Source organism: Hypanus sabinus, chromosome 25, assembly GCF_030144855.1.
Source record: "Hypanus sabinus isolate sHypSab1 chromosome 25, sHypSab1.hap1, whole genome shotgun sequence".
Lineage (NCBI taxonomy): Eukaryota > Metazoa > Chordata > Chondrichthyes > Myliobatiformes > Dasyatidae > Hypanus > Hypanus sabinus.
In genome coordinates this window covers 23,958,009-23,981,478 of record NC_082730.1, presented here as the reverse complement: position 1 = coordinate 23,981,478, position 23,470 = coordinate 23,958,009, and the positions used below count along the sequence as shown (strand labels likewise).

The 23,470-nt window shown below is 43.6% G+C and overlaps 1 protein-coding gene across 2 annotated transcripts in view; it reads left to right on the top strand.

Moving 5' to 3' along the window:
• The first annotated feature begins 3,924 nt into the window (after window positions 1-3,924).
• LOC132381102 (monocarboxylate transporter 1-like) overlaps window positions 3,925-23,470 on the top strand; it is a 59,753-nt gene continuing 40,207 nt past the window's right edge. The window contains exons 1-2 of one of the 2 annotated variants that reach the window (XM_059950323.1): window positions 3,925-4,073; window positions 20,304-20,554. In XM_059950323.1, the coding sequence (XP_059806306.1) occupies window positions 20,338-20,554 (217 nt within the window). In that variant the 5' untranslated portion in view covers window positions 3,925-4,073; window positions 20,304-20,337. Of the gene's footprint in view, window positions 4,074-4,715; window positions 5,031-20,303; window positions 20,555-23,470 lie in introns of those variants that run through there. The other variant, XM_059950324.1, reaches the window with a different exon arrangement.

Here is a 23,470-nt window from a genome sequence, read left to right as displayed (position 1 = left end):
AGACAATATGGGGAGAAAAAATGAGGTATGAATGCAAGCTAGCCAAGAATATAAAGGAGGATAGCAAAAGCTTTTTTAGGTATGTGAAGAGAAAGAAGATAGTTAAGAACAATGTTGGGCCCTTGAAGAATGAATTGGGTGAAATTGTTATGGGAAACAGAGAAATGGCAGAAGAATTTAATGAGTACTTTAGATCTGTTTTCACTAAGGAAGACACAAGCAATCTCCCAGATGTATGGATGGGCCAAGGACATAGGGTAACAGAGGAAATGAAACAGATTGACATTAGGAAGTAAACGGTGATTAGAAGACTGATGGGACTGAAGGCTGACAAATCCCCAGGTCCAGATGGTCTGCATCCTAGGGTACTAAAGGAGGTGGCCCTGGAAATTACGGATGCATTAGTAATCATTTTCCAATGTTCCTTAGATTCAGGATCAGTTCCTGAGGATTGGAGAATGGCTAATGTTATCCTACTTTTTAAGAAAGGAGGGAGGGAGAAAACAGAGAACTATCGACCTGTCAGCCTGACATCGATGGTGGGGAAGGTGCTAGAGTCCATTATTAAGGATAAGATAGTGGCAAATCTAGATAGCAGTGATAGGATTGGGCTGAGCCAGCATGGATTTACCAAGGGTAAATCATGCTTGACTAATCTGTTGGAGTTTTTCGAGGATGTAACCAGGAAGTTAGACGGGGGAGATCCAGTGGATGTAGTGTACCTCGATTTTCAGAAGGCATTTGATAAGGTCCCACATACGAGATTGGTGGGTAAAATCAAAGCTCAGGGCATCGGGGGGAAGACATTGACATGGATAGAAAACTGGTTGGCAGACAGAAAGCAAAGGGTAGCGGTGAAATGGCAGGTGGTGACTAGTGGGGTGCCACAGTGCTTGGTATTGGGACCACAGCTGTTTACAATTTACGTCAATGATTTGGATGAAGGCATTGAAAATAACATCAGCAAATTTGCTGATGATACTAAGCTGGGTGGCAGTGTGACATGTGATGAGGATGTTAGGAGAATTCAGGGTGACTTGGATAGGCTGGGTGAGTGGGCAGATACTTGGCAGATGATGTTTAATGTGAATAAGTGTGAGATTATCCACTTTGGGAGTAAGAACAGGAAGGCAGATTATTATCTGAATGGTGTAAAGTTAGGTAAGGGAGAAATACAAAGAGATCTAGGAGTCCTTGTTCATCAGTCACTGAAGGTGAATGAGCAAGTGTAGCAGGCAGTGAAGAAGGCTAATGGAATGTTGGCCTTTATTACAAAGGGAATTGAGTACAAGAGCAAGGAAATCCTCTTTCATTTGTACAGAGCCCTGGTGAGACCACACCTGGAGTATTGTGTACAGTTTTGGTCTCCAGGGTTAAGGAAGGACATCCTGGCTGTAGAGGAAGTGCAGCGTAGATTCACGAGGTTAATTCCTGGGATGTCTGGACTGTCTTACGCAGAGAGGTTAGAGAGACTGGGCTTGTACACGCTGGAATTAAGGAGATTGAGAGGGGATCTGATTGCAACATATAAGATTATTAAGGGATTGGACAAGATAGAGGCAGGAAATATGTTCCAGATGCTGGGAGAGTCCAGTACCAGAGGGCACGGTTTGAGAATAAGGGGTAGGTCATTTAGGACAGAGTTAAGGAAGAACTTCTTCTCCCAGAGAGTTGTGGGGGTCTGGAATGCACTGCCTTGGAAGGTAGTGGAGGCCAATTCTCTGGATGCTTTCAAGAAGGAGCTAGATAGGTATCTTATGGATAGGGAAATCAAGGGATATGGGGACAAGGCAGGAACCGGGTATTGATAGTAGTTGATCAGCCATGATCTCAGAATGGCGGTGCAGGCTTGAGGGGCTGAATGGTCTACTTCTGCATCTATTGTCTCTTATGAGGCCAGGTGCTAATTTCCTTGTACTAGGGGACTGATTGGTGTGGAGGTTAGAGAAATTGATGCTCATGCCCAGGTTGGAGGCTACCAAGATGGGATACGAGTTGCTCTTTGAACCATCTGCAGAATCTCGTGTTAATGAATTTACTTAGAAATTTAATTACATGACCCACTGAATACTTCCCTGGTATAATAAGATGGATTCTGGACCTCACAATCTACCTTGTAGTGATCTTAATGTCTACGTTTTCTCTGTACTGCACCACTAACCCTGCATTCTGGTATTGTTTTCTCTTGTACTGCCTTAATATACCATTGTAATGAATTGATCATCGTGGAAGGTAAGCAAGACATGTTTTTCACTGTACCTCGGTACATGTTTTTCACTGTACCTCGGTACATGTGACAATACTAAATCACTTTTTCCAATTTACTATGTCCTGTACAAAAGAATAAATTAAAGGATATCAGGAGAGGGCTGAGGAGGGGGAAAAAGGATCAGCCATGATTGAATGGTGGAGCAGACTCGATGGGCCAAATGGCCTATTTCTGCTCCTATGTCATGTTGAATAGTAGAAATCAAAGTAAATTCATTATGAAAGTATATTAAATATGTCACCACATACTCTGAGATACATTATCTTGCAGGCATTCACATTAGATACAAAGAAACACAATGGAATCACTGAAAAAATATACACACAGAGATGGACAATCAACTTGCAAGGGAAATCTGACACCTGTTTACATAACAGGCTGTGAAAAATCCAAGCCGCGAGATCAGAGGAGATGGGGCAGAGAACAGTTGAATGAAACTGTGATACAAATCAACAAATGTGAGCTAGTGAATGGCTAAATATCCGTCGGCGGCCCTGCCCTGGGGAGTTTGTAATGATTCTTGCTCTCTGCACGTGTAGCTCGATGCTTGCCGCTGAACGAGGTGGCTGTGAATCGGCAGTGGAGTGAGCTGCAGGAATGTGCTCGGGAGGAGTGGGGAGGAACGCACCACGCGGGTTTCTATCACGTGAACACGAGTAAGTCTGCCGAGACGGGAAATCCAAAGCATCACACACAAAATGCTGGAGGAACTCGGCATGCCAGGCAATGGAAATCAAAATAAACTGTCGATATTTCAGGCCGAGACTCTCCTTCAGGACTGGGAAGGAAGGGGCGGGGGGGGGGGGGGGGTGGAGATGTCAGAATAAAAAAGGTGGGCGAGGGAAATTGGCTAGCTGGAAGGTGATAGGTGAAGCCAGGAGGGTGGGAAAGGTAAAGGGATAGAGAAGAAAGAATATGATAGGAAATGAGAGTGGATCACAGGAAAAAAATAGGCAGGTGAGAAGAGTGGGGAATCGAGGTCGGGGTGGTGATGGAGAGGATTTGATCATCAGGAGAAATCAATATTCATGCTATCAGATTGGAAGCTACGTGCCAGACTTTCTGGGGAAACCATAGTTAAACTAAAGTTCTTGAACAGCCCGGAGGCGATTTCGATTCATCCACTGAATTCGTAGAATGATGGTTTACCACCCTCCTCCCCCCCCCCACCCACCCAGCTGGGCAATTCCACCCTCAGACAGGGGCCAAGGAAGTAAAAATAAAGCCAAGCTACTGGAGGGACACGGCAGGTCGAGCAGCATCAGATGAGACAGGGTCTCCACACAAAACGCTCCACTAACTCAGCCCGCAAACTAGAAAATCTGCAGATGCTGGAAATCCAAGCAACACACACATAACGCTGAAAGAACTCAGCAGGTCAGGCAGCATCTATGGAGAAGAGAGTACAGTCTACGTTTCGCGTCGAGACTCCTCACCAGTCTCGCAGTCTCGGCCCGAAACGAGGACTGTTTATGTTCCGCGAGGTCCTCTAGCAACTATCCTTCTTGGGTGTATACATAGATGTCTTTTGCTCCAGATTCTAATATCTGTCGCTTCTCACGTCCAGCGAGGAAAGGGCTGGGTCTTGGATGGTGTGTAAAGTGTGAAAGCGGTACTCTAACGACTCATGAAATCCTGGAGAAGCCGCCACTTCCTGCTTGCGCCCCGCGAGAGGCAGCAATGCTCATTACAATGAGCCTGCTTGTGAGCAAAGAGGGGGAGGAGTGAAGGCAGTGCGATTCATACTTCGTGTCTGGAATGGAAAGCTGAGGCCGCGCTCTGTCTGTCAGCAGCACAGCGAAAGGTCTGTAGTTCCAGCCTGCGCTTTGTTTTCTTTTACGTAATGGGCTTAAACCAAATAATGTGTTTTCACTGTCTTTATGAAGGGTCTCGGCACAGAACGTCGTCTCTTTTTTTTTTCCTTTCGAGAGAATAGATGCTTTCTGAGCCGGTGAATTCCTTCAGCATTTTGTATGTGTTACTCTTACACTTCCTGTGTGTCCATTAATTAAAAAAAAATACCCTGGTAAATTTCAATTCTTCATCTATAGTTGAAAAAAACAACTTGTTTTCGGTGTGGACCATCCCGGAGAGCGGTTTCTGTCTAGTTAACGGTTGATAGTCCCGTGCGCTTTGTTTGAGAGACGAGAGGCTCTCGGCGTCCCGTTTGCGGTTTTGCCGGGGTAACCATCCTCCGTTGCGGGTTACCCACCTGCACGCGTTTCCTTTAGTCCCCAGTGTTACAGCAGAACGCCTCGCTTGCCATCGAGTTGTTTAGTTTCTCTGACTTCAAACTAACAACCATATTGAAGGCTTCCTGTTTCGGCGCCTCATCCGGCCACGTGTAAATTTGGGTACTTGAATTCGCGGCACATTTTCAGCTTGACACTACAGTGAGTCTCATAGGGAAAAAGAGCGGAGAGTCGGCGCCACTTCGTGAGCAGAAATTGAAGCTCCTAGGGGCTGTTTGTCAGGGAAAGGGGGCGACTTGAACGGGGTTTGGGTGTTTGGTGGGTGATCTGGGGAGATTGGTGGTAGCTTGACTGTGCTGAGGAGAGGCTGTAATTGAGATCAGGGATATTGGGCAGAGTTAGGGGAGGGAGGTTCAGGATTACTAAGAGAGCAAGCGACGGTCTCAAAGCACTGGGGGAAGTTCCTGGGGAGAATTGAAGATTGGTCAGAGGCCACTGAGAGCGTCTGTGATCGTCAGGGATACAGGGGAGCGTTCACGTGAGTTGATAGCTGCTCGGAGATAGTCGCGGTGAGTATTGCTGGTTAGTCGGAGATCTGAGGGAGAGATGGTGGTTCTTCCAGGGTGTTGAGATGATTTGCTGAGCAGTCAGAACCTATGGAAAAATTCGGTGGTGGGGAGAATCGGAATTTGGTCAGACGCCCTGAGAGGGGTTCTTGTTTATTACACGCACCGGCGAGCATTGGAGATCTTGAACGCTGGGTGCATGTCCTGGGGGAAATAAGTGATTGAAGAGAGGTGCTGGGGTGAGCTGAGGTGTTAGGGTAGGAGAGAGAATTGAAGTCATGGATACAGTTGAGAGTTGATCTGAACACTGGTACTGTAAAGTAATAACACTTAGGTTTACCAGGCAGAGTTCACGTTGATTGGAGGTATTATGAAAAGTTTGTTCTTGAGTAGAGAGAACTGCTGGTTGATTAGATGACTGGAGAACATTGCTGCTTGATTGGAAGATGTGGGAGCCTTGATGGTCAGTTGGAGGATCCAGAGAGAGTTAGTTGGTGATTAGTTGAAGGACCTGGAGAGAGTCGATTGAAAGACCTAGGGAGAGTTGGTGTTGTTTAGAGATCATGTGGAGAGTTAGTTGCGTAATTAAGGGCCCTGGAGACAGTTGGAGATTGGTTGGATACCCTGGACAGAGTTGATGGTTGGTAGAAAGTCCAGGGTAGAGTTGGTGTTGGTGACAGGTCCAGGGGAGATTTGGTGACTGACTGGGGAATGGGGATAGGCTGATGGACCGTCAGAGGCCCTGGGTAGAGTTCCCGGTTGGTGAAAGGACCTGGGGAGAGTTGGGTGAGTCCAGTGAGAAGAGTCCAGTTCACGAGATGTCCTGGACTAAATTCATGGTTAGAAAGAAACTGGGGAGGTTGATATTTGGTAAACAGCACAAGGGGAAGTTAAAATTCTGGATATTGGAGACAGTTGGTATTGGATTAGGTTGAGGAGAATTGTTTATGAGGAGATGTGGTGGTTCATTGATGGGTAGAGTTGATGGTTATTCTGGGGAGAATGTAATTAGTTGGAGGTTTTGAGGATAATTGCTGGTTGTTTAGAGGTATATTGGTTGTTGAATTTCTAGATGTCTGGTGGAGGACATTTGGAGATTGGTTATAGATGACTGGCTGAGAGCGGATGCTGATTGGCTGGTAGGCTGGCATTGGAAGAGAATAGGTGATCATTTAGGGGCATTTAGGGTAATGTTGTTGTGTGGACAGGGAGTAGGGACAGCTGTTAACTTGGGGAGGATTTGGTACTTGGCAGTGAGTATTGGGGAAATTTTCATTATGCAAGGGAATTCAATGGAGAGTTATTGATTGGTCAAAGGCTGGATATGCAAACAGTTTTAATTTATTTTGATACAACTGGGAGCTATTAATATTACTAAAATTCTCTTGTTATTCGGAAAATGAAGGATTTACTTTGGACATGGTTGGAAGTTTAGGAATGTCATTTTCAAGTGTTCTGATGCAGTGTGTGGGATTTGGGATCTACTTTGGAACTCGTGAGAGGGTGATGTGTGTCTCAGCAATTCTGCCTACTAAACAAGGGCTGAATATATATTGTGGGCTTTCCTGTCCTCTCCATACAGTGAATTGTTGACATGGGAAGTCCAATAATGCTATTGAGGCACTTTGTTTCTCAAAATGGAAACACATGACACTGCATCTGCTAGAACCAGATGTGAAGCACCCATGAATCTCTGAAGGAACTCTGCAGGTTAGGCAACTCCAAAGGATGAAGTGTCAACTGTTTGTTTCCACTCACAGATGCTGCCTGACCTGCTGGATTTCTTCAGTGTTTTGTATGTTACACAATTTCTCAAGCTTGCTTATTCCCTGCTTCCCTTCGCTCACACTTGAGTCTGTTTTGGTTGACAGGGTGCTGGATTTCATGGTCATTTGTGTGAAATCTCCCAATTCCGCCCCAAGTTTACTGTACTGAGATGGGTGCTCCCAACCAAAGCACACCCAGGGCAGAACAGTTAATCAGCTGCTCCTCCATTGGGATCCTTGGCATTTGGTCAGCTAGCCTGTGCTGCTGATGGCCACACTCCTTCATAAAGTGCCCTCTTTGCCGAGGGAATGAAGGGAGTATGGGAAAGGGAAAAGAAAAGGAGGCATGCCTGAGGAAATTTGCCTCCTGTGAATAATAGTGGCTGATGGACAATGAGGAGGATTGACATGTGGGGAAGGGGCAATTGGGGTCAGAATGAGGGTCATGGCGAGGAGTACGGTAGGATTTACATTGTTGGCTAGGACTGGTAGGACGGGGCAGCATGGTAGCATTAGCTGTTACTGTTATGGTGCCGGTCACCCAGATTTGATTCCCACCACGGTCTGTAAGGAGGGAAGACAGTATCCCCATGACTGTGTGAGTTTACTTCGGGTGCTGCGGTTGCCTTCTCCGTTCCAAAAACGTACGGATTTTAGCTTAATTGGTCACATGGTCATTGGGCTGGAAGGGCCCGATACTCTGCCGTATCTTTAAATAAATACAAGAGCATTGTTTTGTATTCTTGAGGGATATTGGACAAGTTTAAGAAATCAACCACAATCGTGTTACGAGACTCTGCCGGTGGACTGGGTTAAAGTTTTATTTCTTATGATTATGGGTGTGAACCTCTTGCCCATTGAGGTATATCTCTAGCAAGATTCAGACGGAAGTTGGCTCACTTGGATCTCATTCGCTCCCAGTGTAGGAGTGGAGTAGGAGAGACAGTGGTCAGCATAAGGTTTTACAACGTGTGGGCTCAGTTTTGTTGCTGTCTCTAAGGAGTTATCCCCTGTGGCCGTGTGGGTTTCCTCCAGGTGCTCTGATTTCCTCCCACATTCTAAAGGGTTAATTAGCTGTTATAAATTGTGTTGTGATTAGGCTAGGGTTAAAAAGGTGGGTTGCTGAGAGATGCAGCTCATTGGGCCAGTAGGACCTGTTCCGCAATGTACCTCTAAATAAATCAATAGTATTTGAAAACCCTTCCTTAAGGCAAAAAGACCACCCAGTTATCCTGCACACGGACCGGCAGCCGTATAATCAACCAGAACTACTTTATGTACGAGGGTTAGAATTACTTTCTGCAGCACAGCACACACAAAATGCTGGAGGAGCTCAGCAAGTCAGGCAGCATCTATACAGTCGATGTTTCAGGCCAAGACCTTTCATCAGGACTTAGCTGTTCGCGATGAAGGGTCTTGGCCCAAACATGTTGATTGTTTATTCCTCTCCTTAGATGTTGCCTGTTTTGCTGAGTTCTTCCAGCATTTTGTATGTGTTGTTCAAGATTTCCAGCATCTGCAGAATACCTTGTTTTCTACAGTGCAATGTTAATGAAGCCTTTCCAAAGTCAACAAAATGTCCTACGATTTATGTTTTTTTCTCTCCAGGTGTGTGTTACTGATTCTTCTCACATACTTTAAATGTCACGTGTTTAAAAGGTCACATGCTTAATGGGTTAAATTCTCAATTGCAAAGAATAAAATTCTGATTTAATGAAGGGTTCTCAAGTTCAAAGTGTTCAAAGACATTTCTTGGTTTTCTTTTACAAATATGAAGTACTTTACACAGGGAATGTGATGAAACTTTCATCTTTTAAAGGAAAAATGTAGATATTTGTAGTAGAGGGAGGTTGTGAAAATCGGAGGCACTGAGATTAGTATTGGCTCTCTGTTTCAAAAGGCCTTTATATATAGGGAGAAGTGGAGGGAAGAAGATGAAAAGAACTTAAGACCTAAGTGTGGAATTAGGCCATTCAGCCCATTGAGTTTGCTGTGGCGGATGGCTGATTCATTACCTCTCTCAAAGCCATTCTCCTGCCTTCTCCCTCTAACCTTTGACACCTTTGCTAATCAAGAACCTATCAACCTCTGCTTTCAACATACCCAACGACTTTGCCTCCATAGCAGTGGATTTCACCTGCTGGCTAAAGAAATTCCTCCTCATCTCTGTTCAAAGGGACGGCCTTCAATCCTGAAGCTGTGCCCTCTGGTCCTAGAAACCCCATCCCACTATACAAATAACATCTCCATGTCCACTTTATCTAGGCCTTTCACTGTTTGATAGGCTTCAATGAGATCCCCCTCATTTTGCTAAATTCTGATGTTACGAACCCTGTAACTGGGTATCTTACCAGCAAAGATAGGAGTATCCATTGAAGTCTGATGATACTATTTTTAACAGTATTTATTAGTAAAAATACACAAAAATAATATCAGCGCAAATATACAGATAATATACGTCATCAATACTAAACCTAAAAGTGCGGGTATAATAATAATCAATAAGAAATAAGCTCTATCGTTGTCTAGGGGATAATGAATTGTCCGATGGAAATATAAAATTCAGTTCCGTTAATGCAGGCTGCGGTAGTTGTTGGTTGCGGTGTTGCAATTGTTGGAGAGAGAGAGAGTAACTTGCTGACTTTCCTTTATGATCTTGATCCATAGATGCGTTGTTGTTGTGGCCATTCACGTATGACCCCTCCGTCCTTTAGCTAGACCGTTCTTCCGTGGCGGACTCGTCACTCAGGCAAGGGTGGACACACACACAAGCCCCCACCAGTCTCGTAGTGTCTCTCCTGGTGCGTCTGAGGGGTGTTTCCCCAGACCCTACTTTTGTCCCCACTCATGGGGTCTCAGGTGTCTATCAGGTTGGGATGATGCAACCCATCAACCAGACCACTCTGGCTGCCCCCTGAGGGGTTTCAATGAATAGAACAGTACTCAATACACAATTCCTTCTCCAAGAGACAATATCAGTAATCAGTGGTTCCATTCTGCTTTTGTTAGGAGGAGACATTCCACTTTTGTGTATCCCTGCGTTGTCTCTCTCTCTCTCATTAACTGACATGAGCTGTTTACCTCTCTCATTTCCTTGGTATCAGACCCGAAATAATAGCGATTTTGCGATTCTCAAAAAGGGGGGGGGGACTTTCCACCCTTCTGCCCATTAGAGTTGCTCCTCATTCGTAACACTGACGAGTACAGGCCAGAGCCATTGAACCGTCACAGAGGGAGAGGCAAAGAGAGGAAGGGGAGGGGCATTGGGAAATGCTGGTGGAGTTTTGGTGACAGAGGGTACAAGACAGGGAGTGACACAGATTAAAAGACACTAAAACAGTGGGAAAATATCTAGGTTGTGAGGAGCAAATAGAGAGAATCAAACCCAGCATGGGAGTGACTGAGGAGCCAACACCTGTACAGGTGAGAATCGTCAAACAATGTTTCTGACCTGTAGCTGATTGCTCAGGTTTCAATGATGTTCTGAATGCGCTGTGGGCATGTTAATGCTCAGTGCACTTTTGTGAGATTGAAAGAGGGAAGGAATTTGCAAATAATCATTGGGTTTGTGGTATGGGAGGAAATTAAGGTTGGACTGAACTGATGTTCCTAGTGGAGAAGCAGAGAGTTAATATCCAATGTCTAGGCTACGACTGGTAATTTTGGAGGTATGGCACAGATGGGTGGAGGTGGCACAGATATAAAAGTAGTTTAAGAGAATACAAGTGGTTTCAAAAAGTGCAATTATAAAGGTAGACAGCAAGTTTTTTTTCAGTTGTAGAATGGAAGATGAAAATGGTGGAAAAAATTCCTGACGTAGGAACGAGCAAAACACATTTGGGAACTTTGGTACCAACCAAGTTGTGAAGTTGTGCTTGGGACTGGAATTGCTGTGTCTTTGTGCTTTGTGTCTGTCTGTAACAATGAGGCAGTAAATGCCACCTTTGATCAGCTGATTCATTGAGACGGGTTCCCACAATCAGCTCAGTTACCTCTTTCATCAAACGAATAACTTTACTGCAGAATATTGACATTATTTCTTCCTCATTGCTGTGTGACAGGGTGCTATTGCAACTGTACTTAGTCCACAGTTTGTTTCTCCAAATCCCTGCTGCATTAGCAGCACAGTTGGATCCTGCTCCCCTGGGCCAGCAATGGGTGTTATGAGGGGTGATGCAAAGTGTCATTATTATTTGAGATGCAGACAGTATGTTCCTGCAGGAATAACCTCTGCCTATCTCTTGTTTGGAATATTTTCTTGGAACTCGTTCCTTACCCTTTGCCCTTGGACTACAGACATCTGTTTCTGCATTTCTGAAGTCTCCTCTGTATCTTGGTGTCTGCTCTTTCTCTTTCTTTCGCTCTCCCACCCTCCACCCCTGACTCACTCTCTCTACTTCTCTTGCTCTCTCTCATCAGCTCCATTCTGATTCCCTTCATAATTAACAGGATATATTAACAGGAGCTAGCTACCTGCTAACAAGCATGTTTTTGGGAAGAAACTGGCACACCCAAAGGAAACCCATGTGGTTACAGGGATGATTGCAAATTCCACACAGAAAGCACCAGAGGTCAGAATTGAACCCAGGGTCAATGGAGAGGTGAGAGAGCAGTACTCCCAGCTGCATCACTGTGCCGCGCTGACAGATCTCTAGAAATTTCCTTATTGATTTTCTTCTCTACTGCCTTGTCTCATAAAAACATAAGAAATAGGAGCAGGAGTAGGCCATCTAGCCCGTTGAGCCTGCTCTGTCATTCAGTACGATCATGGCTGATCTGACCATGGACTCATCTCCACCTATCAGCCTTTTCAGCACAGACCTTAATTCCCCTGCTATGCAAAAATCTATCCAACCTTGTCTTAAATACTGAGGTAGCCTCCATTGCTTCAATGGGCAGAGAATTCCACATCTCCATCTACTCTTTTTCACTCTTTTCTCTCCTTTTCCCCCTCCCCTGCTTTCACTCACACTCAATCCAAATTCGCTCTAGTACAAAATTCTGCACCTCAGTGTTGAATTGTTTAGTCCTGCTTGTGCAACTGGTGGATGAGTTGAATCTGTTTGCTTTTCTAAATTATGATGTTAAAACATTTGTGTTTGTAAAAGCAGATAGATAACTGACTCACAGAGAAACAGAATGTTCTGGAATGGAGGCGAGTCTGATGGATCCAAATGACCTTGATTTCTATGTCATCACAATGTTGGAGGCTAATTCCCAGTTGGCTGCCTATTTCCTGAATCTAAGTCTGAGCAATACTTCTTGCAATTTATCTGCAAATTTGAGTTCATCCAGAATCCTGCTTTTAATATTCCATATTCTGTTAATAACTAAACATCGCTCTGAACTTTGGTTCCCAGTTTGGCCTTGATTTTTATTACTCAATCTCAAGCTCTTGAAATCCTTCACATTCAAGGTTTATTATCAAACTATATCTATGTTACCATATGCTACCTTGAGATTCATCTTGCAGATATTTATAGGAAACATAATGAAATACAACAGAATTTTGAGACAAGATACATAAAGACTGACAAACAATGCAATTGAAGACAAATTGTACAAATTTAAAAAATAATGCTGAGAATATTTATTTAGAGATACACTGAGGAACAGGCCTTTCCTTGCTCTGCAACCCACCTGTTTAACACTAGCCTAATCACAGAACAATTTACCATGAGCAATTAACCTACTTACTGGTACGTCTTTGGACTGTGGGAGGAAACCGAAGCACTTGGAGGAAACCCATGCGCACACAGGAAGAAAAAAACAAACTTTCCCACAGATGACACTGGGATTGAACTCCGAATTCTGTAATAGTGTTTTGCTAACTGGTAGGCTACGTTGAATCTTATAGTCTTTTGAAAGTGAGTCTGGAGGTGTCACAACCACGGATTCGGCAGCGCAGTAGATACAGCAATTGTACTTGTGAATTTGCATGTGTCAGCTAATTATTATTTAATCGACATAGTACTTAACCACATACTTGTTGTCGTAGTGCTTGTCGAGACTTGGACTTTAAAGTCAACGGACTCTGAAGTCTAGCGGTATTCATTTACTGTAGTGATAGATGTTAGAGCGATAATTACCCCTAATATTTGAATCCAAATCTCGGGGCCGTTAACTAAAACTCTCAAAAGGAACACGATCCTACACTGCGGCTGAAAAGAACATCTAAATGTTAAATGAATACCGCTAGTCTTTACTTGAAAGTCCAATACCTCAGGGAAGGTCGAAAGCAAAACAGCAGCGAAGCGTTGCTGTGCTCTGTCCAAGTCTCGACAAGCACTACAACGACAAGTATGTGGTTAAATACTATGTCGATTAAATAATAATTAGCTGACATATGCAAATTCACAAGCGCAATTGCTCTATGTACTGCGCTGCCGAATCTGTGGTTGTGACAGGAGGATATGGAATCAATTCCAATTTGTGGGGGGGGGAGAGTGAAGCTATCCACGCCAAACATGAGCCTGGTGGTTGCAGAGTAATAACTGGTGGTACGGGACCTAAGGAGTCTTTACCTCTTCCTGGTGGCAGAAGTGAGAAGAGTGTGTGGGGGTCTTCGAAGGTGGGTGCTGCTTTCCTGTGACAGCACTCCGTGTAAGCGTGCTCAATGCTAGGGAAGGCTTTGCCTGCAATGGACAGGGCTGCATCCACCAATTTCTGCAAACTTTTCCATTCCTGGGCATCGGTGTTTCCATACCAGGCTGTGATGCAACCAGTTAGGATAGTCTCCACTGTGCATCTATAGAAGCTATATAGTATGTATATTCATCAAACCTCCCTGCTTGCCTGCTTCTCCTTCCTTTTATGGGGTGCAAATCCTGCCTTTTTGCCCAAACTTCTGATCGTTCGACCCTAATGGTCCAAGTGTTGGTGGGCTTTGCTGGGAGTTCCGTGCGGAACTGCTGATATTTCCCGAGGTGAGTACGCCATCTCTGGGACTGCCACATAGATGAAGATATCCTGATCTGCATTCTGACATTGGACTTCACATGGAGCCCGACATTGGAGCAGTAAGTTCTGACATTGCCCAGCCGTTACTAATCAGATCATAATCAGAATCAGTTTTATTATCACTGATATATGTGATGAAATTTGTTGCTTTATGGCAGCAGTGCAGTGCGAGACTACAAGGTCAGATTACTATATGATAGAATTGTAAAAATAGATAATCATTATGTGTCATATGATGTGGACGATCATGCTCTATGAACATGGTTGTTCTTGGCAAATTCTACAGAAGTGGTTTGCCATTGCCTTCTTCTGGGTAGTGTCTTTATAAAACGGGTGACCCCAGACATTATTAACACTTTTCAGAGGTTGTTGGCATGGTGTCAGTGGTTGCCTAACCAGGAGATGTGATGTGCACCAGCTGCTCATGTGACCATCTCCTACCCGCTTCTGTGGTTTTACATGACTCTGAATGGGGTGGGGAGGGCTAAACAGGAGCCACACCTTGCCCAAGGGTTATCTGCAGGCTACAGTAGGGAAGGAGCACCTTACACCTGCTTTGGTAGAAACGCATCTCCACCCTGACACCCAGAAAAATAGATAAATAATGCAAGAGGAATACCGAGGTAGTGTTCATGGATTCGCGGATTGTTCAGAAATCTGATGGCAGAGAAGAAGCTGTTCCTAAAGCGTTGAGTGTAGGTCTTCAGGCTCCCGTACGCTGCCATCAGATCCTCTGTGGGCATTCATTTATATAGCAGGGTAGAACACTGAAGCGGAAAAAATGTAGTTTGTTTACTTAACTGCTATTTCATTTTTCCTTAAGTATTTTGAAATGTTTGCTATTAAAGAGTAAACTGATCGTCATCTTGTCCTTTTGACCCTAGATTTGGATTCAAACATAAGGGGTAATGATCGCTCTAAAATCTAACTCTACAATATATTTAAAGGCCTCTGGCTTTGTCAGTTGGCAAAGTTAGTGTGTGTGTGTGTCTGCTGTGGGTCAAAGATTTTCCAGATGAGTTTTGGCAGTTATTATACTGGCTCGCCTGTGCAAATCAAATTACATTTCAAAAGTTTGAAGTAAATTTATTATCAAGGTACATACAGTTTGTATATCATCACATACAGCTCTGAGATTCATTTTCTTGCAGGCATATACAGAAATACAATAGAATCAATGAAAGCTGCACCCACAAGGTGGTCAAACAACAAATGTGCAAAAGGCAACAAACTGTGCAAATATATAAATAATGAAAAACAGTAAATGTCAAGAGCGTGAGACAAAGAGTCCTTGGAAAGGGAGTCCATAGCTTTTTTATCAGGTTAGTGATGGGACAAGGGCCTGATGGTTGAGGGGTCATAACTGATCCTAAACTGATGGCATGGGTCCTGAGGCTTCTCTACCACCTTCATGATGGCAGCAGTGAGAAGAGAGCATGGATTGGGTGCTGGGGGCCTCATAGATTCTGCTTTCCTGTGACAGCATTCCATGTAGATGTGCTCAATGGTGGGGAGGGCTTTACAGGCGATGGACGGGGCTGTAACCACTTCCTTCTGAGGGATTTTCCATTCAAAGGCACTGATATTTCTATACCAAGCTGTGATAAAGCCAGTCAATATACTCCCCACAACGTATCCATAGAAGATGGTCAAATTTTTAGATGTCATGCCAAATCCTTGTGAACTATGGAAGTAGAGCTTTCTTCACAATGACGCTTATGTGCTGGGCCCAGGACAGGTCCTCTGAAATTATTACTCCGAGTATTCCAAAGTTGCTGACCCTCTCTACTTCTGATCACCAATGAATCTGATCACTTCTGTGTCTGAACGTGAACAAAACAAAAGAGATGGTTGTTGACTTCAGGAGAGCTCGGAGTGGCCACTCTCTGCTGAACAACGGCTTCTCCGTTGAGATCGTTAAGAGCACCAAATTTCTTGATGTTTGTCGTGGTTTCTCGTGCCCCACAAACGACCAGGAGACGCAGAAGATTCTTCAAGAAGGGATAAACTTTAATTTGCAAATCAAAGCTGAGACAGTCATTGAGCTAGTCGCTGATTGCCCACTGATCCTTGTACATAGCATTTTTTATAGCAATCTCCTGGTTTAGTTGCATTAGCATATCCAATCGGTCTACAGTTGCGTATCACAAGTACATCCGCCACTATTGTTTCTACCCATTGACTTAATCATATTCTAATCTATATCTCTTAGCTACCTCTCATTAACACCCCATTATCTTCTACATTCTTAAGATTTCATTCTCCTACTAAATTGGATACATGCATAGCAAATAGTAAGCTCAAAGCTGACTACATAGTTTTGGTTACACAGCAAACAATGCAACTTTTATACACCCATATGTTCACCTGGCGGAGAATCTCACCTGGTCCCTCAACACCAGCTCCATAGCCAAGAAAGCCCAGCAGCATCTCTACTTTCTGCGAAGGCTGAGGAAAGTCCATCTCCCACCCCCCATCCTCACCACATTCTACAGAGGATGTATCGAGAGCATCCTGAGCAGCTGCATCACAGCCTCATTCGGGAACTGTACCATCACGGATCGCAAGACCCTGTAGCGGATAGTGAGGTCAGCTGAGAGGATCATCTCTCTTCCCGCCATTACAGACATTTACACCACGCGCTGCACCCGCAAAGCTAACAGCATTGTGAAGGACCCCACGCACCCCTCATACAAACTCTTCTCCTTCCTGCCATCTGGCAAAAGGTACCAAAGCATTCGGGCTCTCACGACCAGACTGTGCAACAGTTTCTTCCTCCAAGCCATCAGACTCCTCAATACCCAGAGTCTAGACTGACATGTACATAATTTACTATTAAATTGAAATTTGTCCTCTACTGTGCCTATTGTTTTGTTTATTATTTATTTATTATTTATTGTACTGCCCTGCACTGTTTTGTGCACTTTATGTAGTCCTGTGTAGGTCTGTAGTCTAGTGTAGTTTTGTGTTGTTTCATGTAGCACCAGGGTCATGGAGGAATGTTGTTTTGTTTTTACTGTGTACTGTACCAGCAGTTCATGGTGGAGATGACAATAAAAAGCGACTTGACTTGACAGCTGGCTTATGCACCTCTGGTTTCCTCCTCCTGAAGTCAATAATCAGCTCCGGTCTTGCTAACATTTGAGCGAGAGGTTGCTGTTGCACCACTCTCTCTCAGCCAGATTTACAGTTTCCTTCCTATATGCTGATTCATCACCACCTTTGATTCAGCCAGCAACAGCGATGTTGTCGGCAAACTTAAATATGCATTTACTCAAGACCCAAGTGCCAGTAATGCTCAGCTGTAGAATGATGCTTGCCAGAAGGGTTGGTTTTGAACGTCTAAAGCTATTAAGTTCAGGACAGTGTAAAATAACGCATTAGGCTTTGCTCAGGAAAGTCCTGGTCAACATCTTCATTGTGACTCTCTATAAGATGCGATCGCACTCCTGTTAAGTGCCTTGAGTATTGTGTAACAATTGTGTTACATAAACACAATGTGATGGTAGCGTAACAGTATTTGAACTTAATTCTACACACCTCCAAGCTCCTCCTCTTGTCCAAAAACCTTCGGTGAGCCCTGGATTCATTGTTTGAAGCCTGCAATTGGAAGTTGTATAGTTGACACATGCCTATGAACGCACTGCTCTTGTCTCATGTGCCAACATTTAACTGGCTGAGCCTGTTATGCTGGCTTTTATTTATCTATCAAAGTGAAGAGAATCAGCTGGAATGATGAGTTCAGCATTCATCTTGTTCAAAATGAACTGTAAATATTTGTGAGAGTTTTGTCCTTAAGCTTTGGGAAATGATCCAATATTTGTTTTCTTGATAACTCAAATGATACAACAGACTGTTGGATCTGGGTACTGTGCAATTGGCCTCAGCCACACTAGCATAATTTTGATCAGAGCTGAGGCATGAAACTAGGTTCTGTAAGTTATGCGGTGCAGAAACTGTTCTTTTTGGTTCAAAGTAAATTTATTATCAAAGTAGGTATGTCACCATACACGTTTTCTTCTGGGCATTCACAGTAGATACAAAGAAATATAATCGAATCAATGAAAAACGACACACTGGCAAGCAAACAATTTGCAAAAGATGATAAACTGTGCAAATACAAAAATGAATAATACAGATAACATAAGCTGCAAAGACCTTGAAAGTGCATTCATTGGTTGTGGAATCAGTTCACTGTTGAGGTGAGTGAATTTGTCCATGCTGGTTCAATAGCCTGATGGTTGAAAGGTAATAACCATTCCTGAACCTGGTGATGTGGAACCTAAGGCTCCTGTACCTCCTTCTCGATCGCTGTAGTGAGAAGAGAGTATAGCCTTGGACGGGTGCAGGTCCTTATTGATGGATCCTGCTTTCTTGTGGCAGCCCTCCTTATTGTTGTGCTCAATAGTGGGGGGGGGGGGTTTACTGTCCACCTCCACCCCCCGATTCCTGATGGTGATGCATTCAGTCAAATTGGAATGGACAGGTAGAGATCCCCTTATCCGAAAATCCAAAAACCGGAAATCTTCCGAGCATTGACATGACGTCACACGTGGAAAATTCCACAGGGTTCTTGGGAGTTTCCCTGACGATGTGTGGGCCTCTGCGCACCACAGACAGTCCTGAGGATGACCTGACATATGTAATGAGGAGAAGTTAATGAAAGTACAGCATAAAGTGAAACATTGGGACCCCATAGAGCTGTGCACTCTAACACACTCCCTATAAACTCATGGCTGCATAGCCAGATCAACCTATGAAATTGCGGGCGATATCACCATAGGGAGCCATCTCTCAAATAATGACTAATCAGGGTACAGAAGAGGAAAAAAGAGCCAGGTGACATGGTGTCATGAAAACAGCCTCATCCTCAAAGTCAGCAAAACGAAACTGTTGGTGGTTGACTTCGGGATGGAAAGTAGGGATGTTTCCGTTTTCCTGTCTGCATCAACAGAGCTGAGGCTGAGAGGGTCGAGAGCTCTAGGTTACTGAGAGTGAATATCACAAACACCCTGAACCTGTCCAATCATGTTGAACCACGGCTAAGAAAGCTCACCAGTGCCTCTACTTCCTCAGGTAGGTCAAGAAATTTGGCACAACCATTCGACCCTCTCCAATTTCAATCAATGGTCCACAGAAAACATCCTATCCAGACATGTCACTGATTGTTACGGCAACCGCGCTGCCCGTGACTGCAAGAAACTGTAGAGAGTTGTGGATACAGTTCATAAAATCAGCTTCCCCTCCATGGACTTGGTCTACTCTTCTCTCTGCCCCAGTAAATCAGCCAGCACAGTCAAAGGCCCCACCCATCCCGGACAGCATAAAACCTCCTAATGGACAGAAAAGATAAAAGCCTTCTAACCCACTGTTATGACTGTTGAAAGGTCCTTAGTACAATAAAATAGACTCTTAACCTTACAATATAATCTGTACCTTGCACTTTATTGTCTACCTGCACTTTAGACAATATTGTCTACACTTTCTCTGTAACTAACACTTGGTTCTACATTCTGCATTGTTTTATCTTGTGCTACCTCAATGCACTGCTGGAATGAATTGATCTGTATGAATGGTAGCCAAGTGATACACAAGAAACATAGCAGATACTGGAAATCCAAAGCCACACAGACTAAATGCTGGAGGAACTCAGCAGGTCAGGCCGCCCCTATGGAAATGAGTAAACAGCCGACGTTTAGGGCTAAGTCCCTTCTTCAGGACTGAAAATGAAGGAGAAGATACCAGAATAAAAAGGAGGGGGGAGTGGAAGGAGGATAGCCAGAAGGTGATAGGTGAAGCTGGGTGGGTGGGAAAAGTAAAGGGCTGGAGAGAAAAGAATCTGATTGGATGCAGAGTGGACTGTCGGAACAAGGAAAAGAGGAGGGAACCCAGGGGGAGGTGATAGGTGAGAAAAGGGAAGAGGTGAGAGTGGGGAACAGACCACAAGCATCCAATCCCTCCATCATCGACGGACAGTTGCAGCAGTGTGTGCTATCTACAAGGTGCACTGCAACAACACACCTAAGGTCCTAAGGCAGCACCTTCCAGACCTACGACCACCACCATCTAGAAGGACGAGAACAGCAGATACCTGGGAACACCACCAATTGGAAATCCCCCTCCAAGTCACTCACCATCCTGACTTGGAAACATATTGCCGTTCCTTCATTGTCGCTGGGTCAGAATCATGGAATTCCCTCCCTAACAGCACTGTGGGTGTACCTACACCTCAGGGACTGCAGCAGTTCACAAGGCAAGCTCATCACCACCTTCTCAAGGGCAACTAGGAGTGGGCAATAAATGCTGGCTTAGCTGATGACACCCGCATCCTGTAAATGAATAAAATTTTAAAAATATGTCAATAGTGAACCAATTTATCTCATCTGCAATGTTCATGCACTAGGTATCTGAGATGGGGCATATGCCATTCTTTGTCATTGGTATTCTCCACCACAATGAGTAGATGATACTTCATTACTTGAATTCTTATTTCCATGCTGTTAATAGTTTTGTTAATGCCTGTGTGTGTGATTTTTTTTCTCCCTTTCAGAAATCTCAACTCCGGCATCAACTGAAGTCCAAGGATGCCTCCTGCAGTTGGAGGACCACAGGGATACACCCCACCAGATGGTGGTTGGGGGTGGGCCGTGGTGTTCGGATCCTTTATCTCCATTGGTTTCTCCTACGCTTTTCCCAAAGCCATAACGGTCTTCTTCAAGGAAATCAAGGAGATCTTTGATTCCACTGACAGCCAGGTTTCCTGGATCTCTTCCATAATGCTGGCGGTGATGTACGCTGGTGGTGAGTGCAAAAAGGGGAGGGTACAGAGGCTGACCTGCAAAATATACTTGCATTTAGATAATGCCTAGAATGAGATTTAGTTAACATCAGACATTATTTATGAGTGTCTTCTCATAATAAACGAATACTGTAGCAGACTGGTCAGAAAAAGCTCATTTGTAGCAGTCTACCATCACTGTGGGATTTGTATGTGTCTGGGACGAAGACACGGATAGGAAATATCATTGTAGACGCTCCCCACTTTTACCAAGCTTTTAGAAAGCGCTATAGTGTTATTGAAACAAAAACTTCATACCATCTTCCTCCAGGCAGCTAATCTGATCAGCCATTCCAGTTAATTTCCCCCCCCCCCCCACCCCTTCTATATATTACCTCATTCACTGCACTGTTCTACAAAGACTTTAAACCACTTTTTATAATGCAGTTTACATTGTAAATACGTTTGTACATGCTGGTATTATGCACATTTTTTTTCCATATCTGTCCTTTAACCTCTGCATTTATTTTTATATAATTCTTTATTCTTTCTGATTGTTGACTGCTATCGTTTTTGCTGCAAGTCACATCAACACATCACAGCAAATTCCTAGTGCATGTGAATAAAGTTGATTCTTGGTCCTTGATCCATCTTGCACCGTCTCCGCCCTTGGCTGCATCCAGCAAAGCATTTTTTTCCCCTATGTGTAAGAAGGGAAACACTGCAATCTGTTTTTTTTTAACAACAACAAACTTCCAGGAGGAGCATTGTGATAAATTACATTGATATAAATAGCCGTGGTGGAATGGCAGAGCAGACTCGATGGGCTGAATGGCCCAATTCTGCTCTGATGTGTTATGGACTGGGTCCTTTGCGGTATAAGTGATGCTGAATGAAGGACAAATACAGGCCAGGGAAACTACGCCTGGGTCTTCTGTTAAATAATCTGGGGTTGGGTTTAATATTTCATCTAAAAGGGGCACCTTTGTCAGTTCTGCAACATCTCCAAACTGCACTCAGACCATCGGTCTGGACTGCATGCAGAAATAAAGAGTCATGTCTGGCAGGGACTTTGTGCATGTGGTCCAGGTCCAATCTTGTTTTATGCTGTAGACCCTGACCATTAACCAACGGATTTGTGGATCCCAAGTTGGCTAGCCCTGCTATACCTGAACCTGCTTGATTCTGAAAATTACAGTACATTTAACTTCATCAAATTTTTGACCATTCTCAACTTTTTTCAGTGCTATTCAATTTAGCCCACACCGCTGTTGTCTCTCCTAAACTCTGCACATTTCCCCCTTTTGGACATATCCTATTGAGGAAACTATTAAATCTGCTTTCTCCACAACAGTTCATGGTGTAATTTTAGCCATTGTTCTCCCAATTAATTATCCGTGTTTTCTTTTGTCATTTGTTGTAAATCTGTGTCTTCAGCTTACTGAAACTTCTGTCATATTTACATATTTCACCAAATTCTTCATCGTTTTGAATGCTTTTGTTAACTCTTCCTTAACCTTCTCTGCTGTTACAAGAACAGGTTACCTTTCTCTGTGCTCTAGATAATTATAATCATTCGTTCCTGGCATTTGTTTATATTACATAGAACTTGGAGTGAGTGTTGGCAGATGATTGCAATTATCGATGAGCCATCAACCCATTGTATTTTAATAAAAGATGAACACGGAGTTGGTGGACAAATGGATCTTGTTCTGTGGTCTATGACTCCAAGACTCCATAGCTATATAATTGTGAGCAAATCCACTCCATTCTGTCATAAATAATACTACTGCAGACATGCTTTGCATCGTAAATATCGATCCATTATTTTTCTTGGACTCATGGATCCTTCACTGCTCCATGAGGACATAAGAAACTGAAGGAAGGGGAGGTCTGTTACGGATTTTTGCCATTCAGTAAGACCATGACTAAGATTTTACCTCAGTACCATTTGCTTGTCCTATTCCTAGCATCTGTCAACCTCAGCAACTAAGACTCTACTTCCTTTGGGTAGAGAATTTCAAACATTCACCACCTTCTGCAAAATGAAACTTCTCATTGTTTATTGTGAGACTGACCATCAGTTCTGGACACTGCAGCCAAGGGGAAACATCATCCATGCTCTTCCTTGTAAAGCCCTGTAAATACTTTTTGCATTACAAATAAATACCTGGACTGGATTCAACTTGTAAACATGTGGTCAACTGTGGATTTCTGCTTTGATTGGCCAACAGCTGCTTAGAAATCCAAAGGAATATGTTTGCTTGTCTAGTTGCCTGAAAAAGGGGTGGGGGTGTCCATTTTCCTATTCAGAAGCCAAGTTTGGCCTTGCACTCTGATTCTTTGTGGCTACCTTTACTCTGTTTCTTGCTTTTTGTGCAATTGACTGGCTGGCCTCATTTGCACAGTCAGTAGGCAACAGAAATGTAGGACTTTGTTCCAGAACTTCTGGTAGCAAATTTCCATGAACCACTGCCCAGATAGGCTGCAAGCAAAGTCAGAGTAGAGTGATTGACTTTCACCTTTCAATTAAAAATGTGCTTTGGTGTGAATTGGTACACTTCCATTGATATCTCCATATTGTCCATTCTTCCTCAGATATAATTATCCCTCCTTCCTTCTCCCATTTTGTTTTAATGTATGAAGTTGAATGTGTTTTAAGATTTGACAACCCCTTATACATGCTTGAAATGATTCTACTACCATTATCTGAATTATATGCTTTTCTAAAGAGCTCTATCAAGCATGTATTTGCCTTGGTTACATTTTTAAGTGTCTTATTAACATATTGTCGCATCTGTAAATACCAATAAAAATCTTGTTTTTCTAATAAGTGTTTCCCTTTAAGCATTTCAAAACTGAACAGTATTCCTTCTTTCATTATATTGCAAAGAACTGTTATCCTTTAGCTGTTCAGTCCTTATATCTAGCATCCAATT